Source organism: Megascapheus bottae, chromosome 5 (genome assembly GCF_031878675.1).
Source record: "Megascapheus bottae isolate mThoBot1 chromosome 5, mThoBot2.hap1, whole genome shotgun sequence".
NCBI lineage: Eukaryota > Metazoa > Chordata > Mammalia > Rodentia > Geomyidae > Megascapheus > Megascapheus bottae.
The window spans coordinates 62437454-62451517 of record NC_143513.1 but is presented as its reverse complement, the minus strand read 5'-3'; the positions used below and the strand labels follow the sequence as shown (position 1 = coordinate 62451517).

Here is a 14064-nt window from a genome sequence, read left to right as displayed (position 1 = left end):
GGGACCATGTCATGAGAAAGGGTATCAATGTTTGTGAAGTTATACATCTTCTATCTGGTTAGTATAATGTAACCCTTCTATTAATCACAATAAAAAATTATTTAAAAAAGAATTATCTGTGATAGTCTACAGTAACAGTTAACATATTCCTAAGTGGCAAACAAAGCAGGGATTACAGAAAGTCCAGCAGAGGAATAAGAAAGTTTTTAAGTCAAGGAATAAAGTCTTTTCATGTACAATTCTTAGATGTTTTAAGGGCTTAACTATAAAACTATCTTGAGTAAAGGAAATTATACTTACAACAATTAGAAACTAAACAAACTTTAAAATTCAATTAGAACAATTATCAATTGGATATGTCCAAGAAAAAGAAAACACAAAGTTAATACTAATGTAAATGAATCAAAAATTCATACTCTTCAAATCTTCTATACAACAGAAAAACTGATTTGCATGTTCAAGTTTCCTGTAAAAGAGTTTCTACATATGTTATCTGCTGTTCTTTCCATATTTCTTGGCTTATGAGACTCTTGACCTTATTCCTAATAAAATGAAGAAACTTACTTTAAAGTCTTCCATTTTCTTACTTCCATCTAATGTTATTGTAGTACCATATTTTCTGTTCTAATAAGTTCTTGCAGTTATGGCTTCCTAAATTATCACAAGAGCTTTGAGTTTAGGTTTTTGGGGTATTTTTTGTTGCCAGTCATGGGGCTTGAACTCTGGGCCTGAGCACTGTCCTTGGGCTTTCCTCAAGGCTAAAGCTCTACCACTTCAGCCACAGCACCACTTCCGGCTTTTCTATGTATGAGGTATGAAGGAATTGAACTCAGGTTTTCATGCATGCTAGGCAAGCACTCTACCACTAGGTCAAACTCTCAGCCCTGAATTTAGTTTTATTTCAAATATTCTGGTCCCTCAGGATTCTCATTTCTCCTCCTCTGGAGATGCTCCTACTACAAGGTCTGCTGACACATCTTTCAGAGTCAATCATTCTGTCGGTCAATTGATGGCAAATATGTGTTTCCTAGTGTTAAGAACCTGAAGTGAAAAAATAATGATGGTTACTAATGATGGTGGTGGTGCTGATCTTTAACAATGACTAGAATTAGAAGATATCAGACATCACAGATATTAGACATGAACTAGAGATTTCTAAATTATTTTCCTGTGATACTTCTGAGAGTAATATAGAATCCAGTCTCTCTGCCATTATGATTTCCTTGTGTGGAGGGCTTTCTCCCCCTTGTTTTTCATTTCCTTTTGATCAAAAGTCATCATTTTAATGATTGCCATGAACAGAATGGTCTATTAAAGGGAATGTTCTATGTGTTTTCTTTGTTTCTGTTTTGTCCTTCAATTGACATGATTATTAATAATCATCTGCATAGTTCCCTACTTCTACAGACAAAAAAAGAGGTCATTGATTATTTTAAAGAACCTCAAGACACTAGTCCTTTACATATTTCAGGAATAAATATATCTAGAAATGCATGCACAGTGAAGATACCAATGTAGTTGATAACAAAATTGAAACTTGGAATGGTCTAGACATTTAAGGTAGTCAACCACGTTAAGAAAAGACACACTCAATATTTATCAAAGTTTAAAGCCTTCATCCATGTCTCTTGTCTGCACAGCCTCCATTCATCTCTTAGATTCCTACTACCTTAGAATGGAGTCAAACCCACACCAGAGATTCTCTGAAAACTCTCTACTTCATTCCACTAAAATGGAATTAAAATCTGAGTGACAAAATAAAAGCCAAAACGTTCTGGAAGTAAATTTAACAAGTGGAAGCTTATGTAACTACGCTGGCCTGTCATCAGGCCTCTCTCCTGGCTGTTTATACTCCTGGATCCCTGTCCAACCCCTTGGAAGTTAATTTTAGTTCTACTGAGAGGACAGAATGCAAATCTTTGCAGAATCTGGAGCTCCGAGACTTACCTTCTTTATTTCCTGTGCCTTTCCGGAGAAAAGGAAACAGGGTTCTTCCTTTTGGTATCTTTGCTTGCATCTGCCCGGCTGACTGTCGGTTGGAGGGTCGGGGGCAGCCCCTGGGACAGTGGCTGTGATCTTCCTCGCCCCTCGGAATGTCAGGGTCTGATAGAAGAGACAGAGGGCCACCACCAAGCCCACCAAGAAGGGCCGGGGGCAAAATCGCCGACGACAAAGGAACCCTGGGCGACAGACCATGACCAGTTCAGCTTCTCTTGGCCACTTTCCACGTCTGAAAAGTCATAGCAGCTATTTGTCATCAGCATGAAGTACCACACGTCTGTCTTCTTTATCTACAACTCCGATCAGGTCTGCTCCATCTCTGCTTCAAGAACTTGCCAGAAGGGTTCTGCCCAGGGGTCATAGGTCCCCAAAGTCAGAGGTGGTTAAAGAGAGCTCTTCCATGGAGGACTGTTAGAAGAAGAAAAAAGAAAAGAAAAGAAAGAAAGAAAAGTTGTAACTAATAATGGGAGTTAGTCTCAGGCTGCCAAACTTGCTTCCTGCAATGCTTTAGTTCCATTGAACTCACAGTCGAGGAGTCCAGCTCTGTCTCAGCATTACAGGAAAAAGAGACAACGCCACCAAAACAAATCTGGAGTCTGAACACAGCAGTGAAGCAAGCAGTCGGGTAAACCCCAAATGCCTGTGGCACAGCTGGGTGCCGGCCAGGTTACCCTAGGAGTTTTTTATTTTCCTCCCTGCTCCCAGCCTTTTTATGTTTCTTAACTGCCCCCCCCTCCATTCTGGTTCTTAAATTGCCACATCGTCATAAACATTCCCCCAAAAGCTTTTTAAACATGAAATGGGAATAGTGGTTGGCACACACAGGGTTACCGTCGGGATTGTTTGCTTGTATTGGTTTCAATCCCATTCAAGTTCAAAGTTCTGTGTACTTACTCAGGGTTCATCCTTCTAGCCAGAAAAGAAGAGGGGGAAAGTTTCCATGATCCCCTAAAGGACTGGGAAGCAAAACCTCTCCGAGAAAACACCCCGATGGATGACTCCAATCATTCATCTCACACCCAGGGACTCGCGCTCCCACGCAGTCACAGGGACCCGCCCGGGGGCGCCTGCGGCACCCTGGGCCCGGAGCTGGAGGACGGGACGCGGGGCATCCTCGCCGCCGTCCCCCAGGGGCCGGGGAGCGGGGCGGAGCTAAGGCCCCAGGCGCCTCTGGCTCTCTGCGGGCAGCTGGAGCCACGCTGTCAGCTCTAGATCTGAAGCCCTGGGCTTCCAGAGATTTTGGCAAAGAGCAGTTGGAATGTGTTCTCTTGCCCAGAGCTGCAGAATTTAGGCACACATTGACTCGTCTGCTTTTCCTTAACACGGCGAAGGAAGATAGAAAACCAACAAACAACTCCCAGTGGAATGGCCAAAGAGGTCAAAGAGGAGACTGAAGCCTTCTCTGAATTAATTGGGAGGCTCACCTCCCCAAGGAGTTGTGGTGACGACTTACAGGGAGAAGAGGGTCACAAGTACTGTCTGGGCCGCAGGAGGAAACTGGAATGAACCACAGTCCTATCGACTGAAGCTGTCGATGCTTTTTTCCTGGAGGGGTTTTTCAGATCGCCTGACACTTTAAAAATAAATAAATAAATAAATAAATAAATAAATAAATAAATAAATAAGGAGTTGATTCTAGTAGGTGTTAAGGATATCTTGATATCTTTTTTTTTTTAACAGATCAAGAAAGTCTATCCAGGAAGCTTTTGTACAGAATTCAAGCTCAATTTAATTCTCCACAAACCCTCAGAAGAACAGCTAGCAGTGCAATTCTGGAAAGTCTACGCCCTTTGGCTGGGCCAGCGGGCCATCCTGGGGCCGGGTTTAAGCTCCAGCAAACATTCCTCAAAGACTTTGAACCTTAGTACGTACAGTAGCCTGGGTCGACCCCCAAACTCTTCTTGTGGGCTGATTTTCTCCACAAATTCACCCTAAGAATGAGACCATCCCCTAGACAGGCTTTTATTTCACGAGAGGGAGCGCCCCCTAGAGGTACTCTGCTCTTATAGATTGAGGGGGAAAAAATGGACAACTCTGGCTCTTTGCTTTTAAGAAATTATTTTTTTTGCATTTTCTTTTTTTTATTGTGATTAATAGAAGGGTTACATCATATTCACCAGATAGAAGGTTCATAGATTCACAAACATTGATGCCCTTTCTTATGACATGGTCCCCATTTCCCTCCCACCCTCCCCCCTTTAAGAAATTATTTTAACAGCCTTATAAAACTAGACTAAGGCATTACAGAACAAGTGGGCACAATTTAACTAGATTTATCACAGATCTTTTCTTGTGTGCTCTGTACCTGGCTTAATAATATTGGAAAGGTAGATGCAAACTCCTTGATCCCAGGACACACGAGGGAATAGAGAAAAGCGAAGAGCTACTTGACATTTAGAAACTAAGAATGCTTTGAGAGAAATAGCTTTAAGAAAAGCAGTGAATGTCATACAGTTGTGGTGGATGCGCTAGATTTGAAAGATAATAGGAATTTTGATCAATACAGCGGATCGATACTGATGAAATCCAGGATGCGGCAAAGCTTTTTACTGGGGGGGGATAAGGGGAGTAGGCAGATCTATTTATCGTGGCCAGAAGCCTGAACATCTGAAGCTTCAGGCATGCTAAGGGTCATGCATCATTACATTATTGTGTGAAGACTACCTAAAGAAGATTTAGGAGCTAAAATAAAATTTTCCTTACAGTGGGGGTAGTGAAAGACAGTAGCATAGATCAATATAAACAGATACGACAGCCAAAGTTCCAATGCTATGAACCAAAAGAAAGATGAAACATTTTTATCCCAGAAATGATATTGGTCAATTGAATAACCCAATTTCTCATTTTGATGAGCTGGCTAGGGGAGAAGACAGATATTAGCAAGAAAGAAGTTTGGTGGAGTGAGAAATGTGCAAAGTGGGGGGTGAAGCAGTATGAGCTGTCACCAATCAGACTAAAGCAGATCTACTGGCCTTGTCCCAGTTTAGAGTAAAACCAATCTGAATATGAATCGGAGCATTACTGCTTCTTATCTGCTGTTCTTCATCTAGTAACTTTTGTCCCAGGCCTCCTCATCTATACTAGAAGGCAACTCCTTCCAGGTGTTGGCACATCTAGGTAGGATAGCATATAGGAAGACATACTCATTCTGCAAATGACTGATGAGGGAATGGATGCTTAATTCACATCTATTACTTTGTAGTCTGGAAATTATACTCAGCACTTCTTGAGTTTATGGTGAGATATGATTTGGTTTCAAACTCATAACCCAGAAGTTATCAAGTACTTGGCTTCAAGGGAAATATCCATATCAAAAACAAACATTGGCTTGAGAAGATGAAGATGAAGATGACATGAGATGAGTGGAAAGGGACCACAGATGAGAGATGTGAGCAGATAAGACGTATCTGATTTTTTAAATTATTTTTACTAAAAAGATAAAAATTACATACATTAGTGAGGTGCCAGATACACATATATGCTATGTTTAAATCAGGTCAACCTATAATCAACTATGATGACTGATTTCTGGCAAACAAAAAAGATCTTTTCTTCTAGTTGTTTTGAGATATACAGTGCCTGTCTGTATTCAACTGTGTCTATGAGCAACATTTTCTTTATTCATGCATCAGCTGACACTTTAGAGTTGTTTCCATTTCTTGGCTTTTATGATTACTGTTGTAATGAACATGAGAATGCCAGAGTCTCTTTGACATACTGATACCATTTCCTTTGAATTCAGGGATTGCCAGATCATATTGTGGCGTCTGACTATATTTTTTAGCAGTACTGGAGTTTGGAATCAATGCTTCATACATGCTAGACAGGTGCTCTACTGTTGAGCTACACCTACAACCCTTCTGATGATTTATTTCTAAGATAGGGTTCTACTTCCTGCTCTGACAGTTGCCTGACCCTAAAATAGGGAAATTGAAATGACAAGTAAATACCACCACACCCTGACTCTTTCTCTCTGTTCAGATGGACATTCATAAACATTTCTGCCCAGGCTTCCTGGAATCACAGTCATATCCATATCAGCCGCTCACACTGCTAGATTACAGTGGAGCACCCGCCATGTCCAGTTATAGATTGAAAAAGTATGTCATGAATTTTTGTACCAGGTTGGCCTCAAACTTTAATCCTTATAATCTCAGCCTCCCAAGTAGTTAGCATTACAGATGTGACCCACTGACTTTGAGTGTATTCATGTGTGTACATGTGTAAGGTGTGTGAGGCAACATCTTGCTTTGACTTTTCATTTACATTTCCCCTATAATTAGAGATAGTGAGCTTTTTTTTCCCCATGTGTCTGTGAGGCTAACATGCCTGCTCAGGTCTATGACTCATAATTTCAGTATTCAAGGACATGAATTTAAGCAGCATCAAAATAATAGATTGACAAACTGATCATTTCCAGGTTCCACAGAGTTAATATTCCTCTCAAATCTCATATTGGAATTTCATATGGAGTGGCATTAGGAGAAAGTTTATATGCATGGGATTTTTTTTTTGTAGTGCTAAGGATTAAACCAAGGACTCTGAACATGACACATCATAGTCAAAAACTCCATTAAGCTACATTTTCAGTCCTGTTTTGTGTTTTAGGGTTTTTGTTTGTTTGTTTGTCTCATTTTTGGTTTATTGTAGACAAACTTTCACTAGGTAGCCAAGACTGAGCCTGAACCCTTGATCTTGATCTCCTCCAGTCTCTGGCTCCTTAGTGCTTTATAATCTTATAAAGAAGATATTCATTCTCACTTTTAAAAATAGGGGAATATGCAGATGAATGGATACAGAAAATGTAATATATATCTCTCTCTATATATATATACATAATGGATTTCTACATAGCCAACAGACAAGATAAAATAATGGCATTTGCAGGGAAGTGGATGAATCTAAAGCGAACCATATAGAGTGAGACAAGTCAAGACCCAAGGAACAAAAGGCGCATGGTATCCTTAATATGTGGCTATTAGAGCCAAACAGTACAAGAGCAAGGACTCAATATTTGCATACCCAATGCTATGGACATGGTATTAGAAATATAAACATAACTATATAGATATAAAAACCTATGACTCTATAGGCATAATGTTTTATTTCATAAATTAATATGTATCTATGATATACAAATCCTTAGCCTAATTTTGATTATGTTCTAAAAACTAAGTACCAGTGATTGTATATAGAGATTCCCTTCTTGAACACTTGTTTGTTAAACATGTTATTTGAAATATGATGTAAAAATCACTGTTAATAAATTCTTTAATAAAAAATAGGGGAATAACTACCTGATGAATGTAACTGTAATCACTCTATACATTATCCTGACAATAAAATACAATAAAAAAGAAAAAAACAGTTTTAGTTTGAAAAAGGGGGAAATAAAACTACGTACAATGGAGAAAGGAAAGAAGATATTTCAAGTAAAATACTTTTTACTTATTTTTAAAGTAGAGGAATAACTGTATAATGGAGATCATTCCTGTGTTGGATCAGAAACTGGCAGAGCAATATATTTCTCTGAGTCTCTGCTCTCCCATTATATAGGGGCTCTGACAGTGGTCTACAGATGAGCTCAAAGGTAACACAAGAACCCAAAAATTATGTTTGTAGAGATACTTTCAAATGTACTTCTCTATTGTAATCTTCAGGTTCAAGGTCCTTTTGGCTTCCTTCAGGGAACAACTTTTCTTTTCAGGAAGGCTCATCATGATGTAAAATCCAGCTGTAGCTACTCATGGCCACCAATCAAGTTCTGGATGTGCTGTCAGCAATTCCTTGTCCTTAGGGCTGCTTTTTCAGCTCATCTAGTGATCACTTTGGGACTTTTCCATTAACTCTGAACAGAGGGTAGTTTTACACATCAAATATCAGTTCTTGATTGTTCAAAATCATCACCCTAGACACTGGAAAACAGAAGAGTTGAACACGACAAAGATCTTGCATTGGACAGAGGATTATGTTACACTGAAATCTTGGCAACTGATTACCATAAAAGCTCATTTTGCATTTATCTTTCCCAGTGTTTGTCAATTTTCAGTAAGGCATTTGGTCCCCAGCGTCTTTCTACTTGATGACTGTGTAGACTCAAATCTCCAATGCCTATTTGGGTTCCTCTGAATTCCACTAACAGATGAGCAATGAGGAGGACAAGAAAGTTAGTGTGGAAGGTCTTTTAGGAGTCAAGCTTCAAGTTGGCAAATGTCGTTTGTTCCACATTTTCTTGGCCAGAGTTGGATAACAGGGACTTAATGGAAATTGAGCTGAGAAATGAGGTTTATCTACTTCTAAGGAACAAAAGGAAAAAAAGGACTAACCATAATTACATACAGTAGTGTCAGTCCCATTAATTCATGTGTCCTAGAGAAGACAAAGATAAACCAAGTGTTCTAGAGAAACAAAATAGGGAATTCACAACTTTGGGGAGATGATAAGAAAAACCATAAAAGCAGCCGCTTCTCATCTGGGCCCTGAAGAGTCAATAAAATTTCAACTGCTACAAAAGGGAAAACACAATTTTTTATGTCTTAGCTAAAGATCTCCAAAATAAAGCTAGAAAATGTTAGGCAAAGATGAAGGATGAGTGTAATTCCCAGTTTAAGAGTTTTGTCTTTATCTGTAGTTTAGTCTTATAGAAATACAAGAATCTTCTCTAGAGGATTAATGAAGATACCATAATTGTCACGGTAGAATAAATGTTGACAGAAATATTACCACTAATTTTAATGATAAACTCACAAAGCAAAATCTTCTCTGTGAGATTTGTCAAGTTCAGGTGGTTATTCACAGCAGTATGAAATATATTCATGACTGAACAGGAAAATAAGAATTATCAGATTGCTGCCTTAGAAGGCAAATGTTATACTCAGGTAATACATATCAAAATAAAGATAAGCAGGGGGAGGGTGGGAGGGAAATGGGAACCATGTCATAAGAAAGAGCATCAATGTTTGTGAAGTTATGCCCCTTCTATCTGGTGAATATAATGTAATCCTTCTATTAATCTCAATAAAAAAAAGAAAATAACAACAACAAAAAAACCCGAGTATGTGTTTTCCATGAAGCAATGTAAACCTTACTTTATATCAGGTTTAGGATAGTAGAGTTTACCTTAACTTACACTGAAGTTTATTTGTCACTTATACTCTACAATAAAGCTCATATATACTTTGTGATATTCTGGAGATGAATCACCAATTCTCAGTTCTGCATTTTTACACAATTTTTAATGTAGTCAATATGAAAACATGCTTACTTTCCTTCCAATTTAACTTGCTCCTCTTAGATTCACTTAAATGGAGTAACGTGCTGCTCAAGATAAAGATTTCAATTTAACGTACTTCAATATTTTATGGAATTTTATTTATTACTAGCTTATTGAGCTGTGTGCTATGGAGATTTATTAATAGAAGTTCCCTTCCTTTTCAGTGTTTCTACGTCTGGAATGCTGATACCATAACAAAATATGGCAAAAGTGTAAGAATCGTGTCAGAAGGTCAAAGAACTGTTTCTCAGTGTCTGTTCAGTGTATGTATGTAAGCAAAATACCAAACTGATAATTTTCTACTTTATTCTTGTTTTAACAGACATACTCTACAGCTCCTAAATTAACAAATAAACTCTAAACCAAACACTTTCAGATTGTCCTTTAGATCAGTGTTTCTATGACTGCAGTCCTTTGGGAAACTTACATCCAAGCACTTAGCCTTTTACTAACAGGACACCTGCTCTTAGCAATACGCAATTTTCCACTGGTCATTATATTTCCCCAACTACTTATTCACATACATTGAGTTTGCTTTTACAAATACTAAAATTAATGGGGACTAAGACATGTGAAAGGATATCAATATATGTGAATTCATGCACCTTCTATCTGGAAATATCATGTAACCCTTTTATTAATTACAATAAAAAATATAAAAAAGAAGGAAAAATCCATTTCTAACCAAAAAAAACAAATACTAAAATTACTTTTATCATATATATCTATATATCTATATATAGATATATATGTATATGCTGTTTGTTTGCTATGCATTTGTCTCATTGTAGTAGAAACTGCTTAATGTGCCCCAGGAGTTTCAAGCCAAAACCTTCAATACATTCTTATTAGTGATTATTTTTTGATGTATAATTGTGGAAGGCTACCTCATTTTAAATACTTTATTATTCCCATTGCTCTCCTTCAAATTTTCACATAATATTTTATCCAGTGGATGCCTCTGTATTTCCCAGAGGGACGTCTGGTCATTTCTGGAGACTTGTTTTTCACAAGTAAGTGGCAGGTGGGGCAGGCACTGGTGGTAAAGATGCTTCCCATTTCCTAAGTGGAAGCCAGCGGTGATGTGTTCTACCCAAAACATCCCTCAGCACATGATGTCCCAAGTGCTTTGACCAGAAAGTTCAGTTACCCAGAAGATAAGTGAATACCTCAGAAGCTTGTGGCAATGGCATGATTTGGGTTCCTTGGGGATTTTAATTATTTGTGGGTGCATTTATAATTTGTGGAGCAGTATAAGTACTGTTCTTCAAAACAAATGTACCTTTGAGAATGATTTAAACTCAATTTTTTTTATCTTTTTAGTCTGTCTGAGTATGTACAAATGTGTACACATACATAAAGAATATGTATGAATGTGTATGTATGAACACGTACACATACATAAGGAATGTGTCTATATATCTATATATCTATATATTAACATACTCTCAGACAGGCAGGCTGACAGAATGTTATTCACTTAGCCAAATAAATTGTACTGTTTGATTTACTTTCTTCAGCAGTTTATAACTTAACTGTGCTAGTATGGTTTTTTTATCACTTAAATGATACATTAACAAGTTGAGCTTTTTTTAACATGACAGTATCAAATTCCATTCCCAACTAGAAAGTCATTCCGTGGAAACCCTAATGGTTCCTTGGAAATCATAAAATATCATAAAATGTCTTTATTAAGTATCTTAAGACAGCCATATAGTTTGGTTCCTCCCAATTTCCCTCCAGAATATATTCTACCTGGCATTCATTTAGCTAACTAATCTGGGCAGGTAAGACACTGCATTTTTTGACTTAATATGGATCTCTAATCATATGTCCACTACATAAGTCAAAAAGTTACATCTAATCTAATCCATAGGATCAACAGATCAGCTTAAAGTTTTCTTATTTTCAAGAAACTCATCTCAATTGCTTTTAGCAGATGAACTAAACCCGTAAATGACAGCCACTAGAAAGGCTCAAGTACCTTTGATACACTTGGGAAACACATGAAAAAACTTTTCCTAACAAATGAATTCCCCCGAATATGCAAGAAAATAATTTGTCACATTACAGACAATAATCAAAGGCTTCAGGGGCATGAACATAAATTTTGACAAATTCAAATGGAACATGTTGGAAAGGCCATAATAAAACCTAACAGGTTATTAGTAAAACTTTGCTAATCAAATGCCTGTTTTAGCTCAAAATTATTTGGAAATATTTCTGGCTGGCTCTTTGTATGACACTTGACATATACAACTTCTAAGGTCACCTGGTGTTTCTTAGAACTGTTCTTATTTTAATGTGGAAGGTCCCTTTTCTTGGAACAGATCTAATAATGTAAAAATTAAAATATGATCATTAGGGTGTTGTTTTTTTTCCCCCTGCTACTTGTATTAAACTTGTAAATATTCTAGAGCTTTCAAGACTAGCAATTATACACCTCCCTAAGTGGTGGTATTCTTATCTGTTCAACTATCAAGCTGATGTGACAGGGAGGTGTGGGAATAAATGACACTCAAACCAGCAGTCATGTCACCCTCTTCCTCCACATCCCAAGTCTAACTTGCATCCATCTTAAATTTTTAATCAACAGTAGAAAAATAAATGATTATAACAATTTCCTTTGTTGGCAAGGAAGAAAGTTTAAGCAGTGGTACTGGGTTAACCAAAAACAATTTAATAAATTACTAAACTACTTTTGAAGAAATATTTTTATTAGGCTTGGACTTCTAACAATTGGTTAAAATATGAACACATACATGACACCTACTTTCAAGTTGGAAATAGCCAATTTTAACTAAATAAGTCTATTTGGTCTTACTAACTAAGTCTATTTTTGAATCACTTTAAACTTATTTCTCTAAACCGAATCACAAACTGTTTTAGTAATTTAGATTTTATCATCTAAGAAAGCTAAAATTTGACTAATTCTGATTTGTCATTTCAAAAATTAAGGTAGTTAAATTTCGATCAACCCTAAGTATAACATTTAGCACTAATTTACAGATTAATTTTAGATCACTGTTTTATTTTAAATCCCATGATTTCATTAAACTATTAATAACTATGGTGAACCAACAATATGGAAATGCTACCAACTATTACAAAAGAATTCCATGGCAGTGTAAAATGTGCTTTATGAACACACTCTCTGGTCTTTGACATCTTCCCTCTTCTCCAGCTACCTACCAAAGGACCAAGTGGTCCACATTCCTGGACAAGACAGTTATGGTTGATTAAAGTCCATCTTGAAAACTTTCCCTACTTCAGCCTTCAGGACTGAGTTCAAATGATTCCTTCTTTGTTAAGTCTTCCCTGTCTCACCATGTTCCCACAATGCTTTCTACATCTACCATGGCATGAAGTAAACAACCACACTGTGTGTTACCATGTTGGATCCTACAGCTCTTCCTACCACATTCACCTCAGCCTCCAGGTCCTTAATAAGGAATCTTTGGAGGATATTCTTTTCTCTTAAAACCCACCTGTGGCTAAGTGATTTTTTTTTTTAAAGTGTCATGTTCTACAAAAGCCCCTTGTAACTCATCCATAATACATTAATTTGCCCAAGGACAGAGCGCACTGAAGTTGCACAAATCTAGGATGACTGAAAAATCTAACCTATGTGGAGTTTGCTTATAAGAAGTAAAGAGCCACAAAAGTTAACTGCCCTTCAAAAGAATGGATATATGTTTTATCAAACACTCAGCTTCATTTAGGCATTTAATTAAGCCATTTATTGCTTCAAATGTGTCACCATGAACATTTAGATATACACTCTACAGCAGTAAGGCCTTAATTTTCACCACCTATAAATTGTGAACCACATTTGGACTTTATATGCCACCAACTCGTACATGAATATTGTACAACAAAAACTGTGAATGCCCTTGGTGTAAAGATCAACAGAGAATACTAATAGTTGGCCACTTTTTAAAAATGAGGTAGTTTTATGTTTGGCCCATTGTATATTTATATATATATAATTTATTAACAGTTTCTACTCATTACTAAATACTTGCACATAATCATGGTTTTGTTCTTCATATACAATTTGTAACATATTCAGTTTGAGTTCAGACCATGTCAAAGTGTTTCTGAATGATGATGTTATAAGAAGTAGAATTTAGAAAACAAAGAGGTTATAGTAGCTGGAAACATGTTCCTGACTTAGCCAAAGAACTTCCTCTGAAAATAAGGCTGTGCATAAGGCTTTTCCCTTTTATTTCAACCAGTTTTAGAAAACTCATAAAATGAGGAGATGTAACTTATTCACATAAGTAACTCCAGGCAACATACTAATAAGCTAACTGAACATAATACTAAAAGAGTATTTCTTAAAAGCTTATAATATTACCATGAAAATACTATCATGAAATCATAATACTCATGCTATTACAAAATCATGAGTATCCAAATAGAAATCTAACTTTTGGAGGAGGCTGAAAGTTATAAAATAAGACCACAGTAGTTCAGCCCCACTGATCTCAAAGCTGGAAGAGACCTTCAACATCTCCTATCTCATCCTCTGGGGAGCATTGCATAGATTTTACACTGTCATTTGGGTAAGTTCTTTGAATTAAAGCACAAATCTGATGGACTCAAACAGATTCAATATAAAGGAAATGTGATAGAATAACTACCCTTGACGTTGTAAGGATTTTTTCTACCAGACTTAGTATTATATTTTACATAAAACCTTTGCTATGTAAAATCTATATAAATAGCACCTCTAGAATAAAACCTTAGGAGTGCTTTAAAGACATCCTACAGCCAGTATCACCCTG

General features: G+C 37.0%; 1 protein-coding gene across 2 annotated transcripts in view; it reads right to left on the bottom strand.

The window, feature by feature from the left end:
- Cped1 (cadherin like and PC-esterase domain containing 1) overlaps positions 1-3193 on the bottom strand; it is a 252245-nt gene extending 249052 nt beyond the window's left edge. The window contains exons 1-2 of one of the 2 annotated variants that reach the window (XM_090333210.1): positions 2896-3193; positions 1948-2409 (exon numbers count right to left, since the gene is read on the bottom strand). In XM_090333210.1, the coding sequence (XP_090189336.1) occupies positions 1948-2196 (249 nt within the window). In that variant the 5' untranslated portion in view covers positions 2197-2409; positions 2896-3193. Of the gene's footprint in view, positions 1-1947; positions 2410-2527; positions 2592-2895 lie in introns of those variants that run through there. The other variant, XM_090333211.1, reaches the window with a different exon arrangement.
- Positions 3194-14064: the final 10871 nt, after the last annotated feature.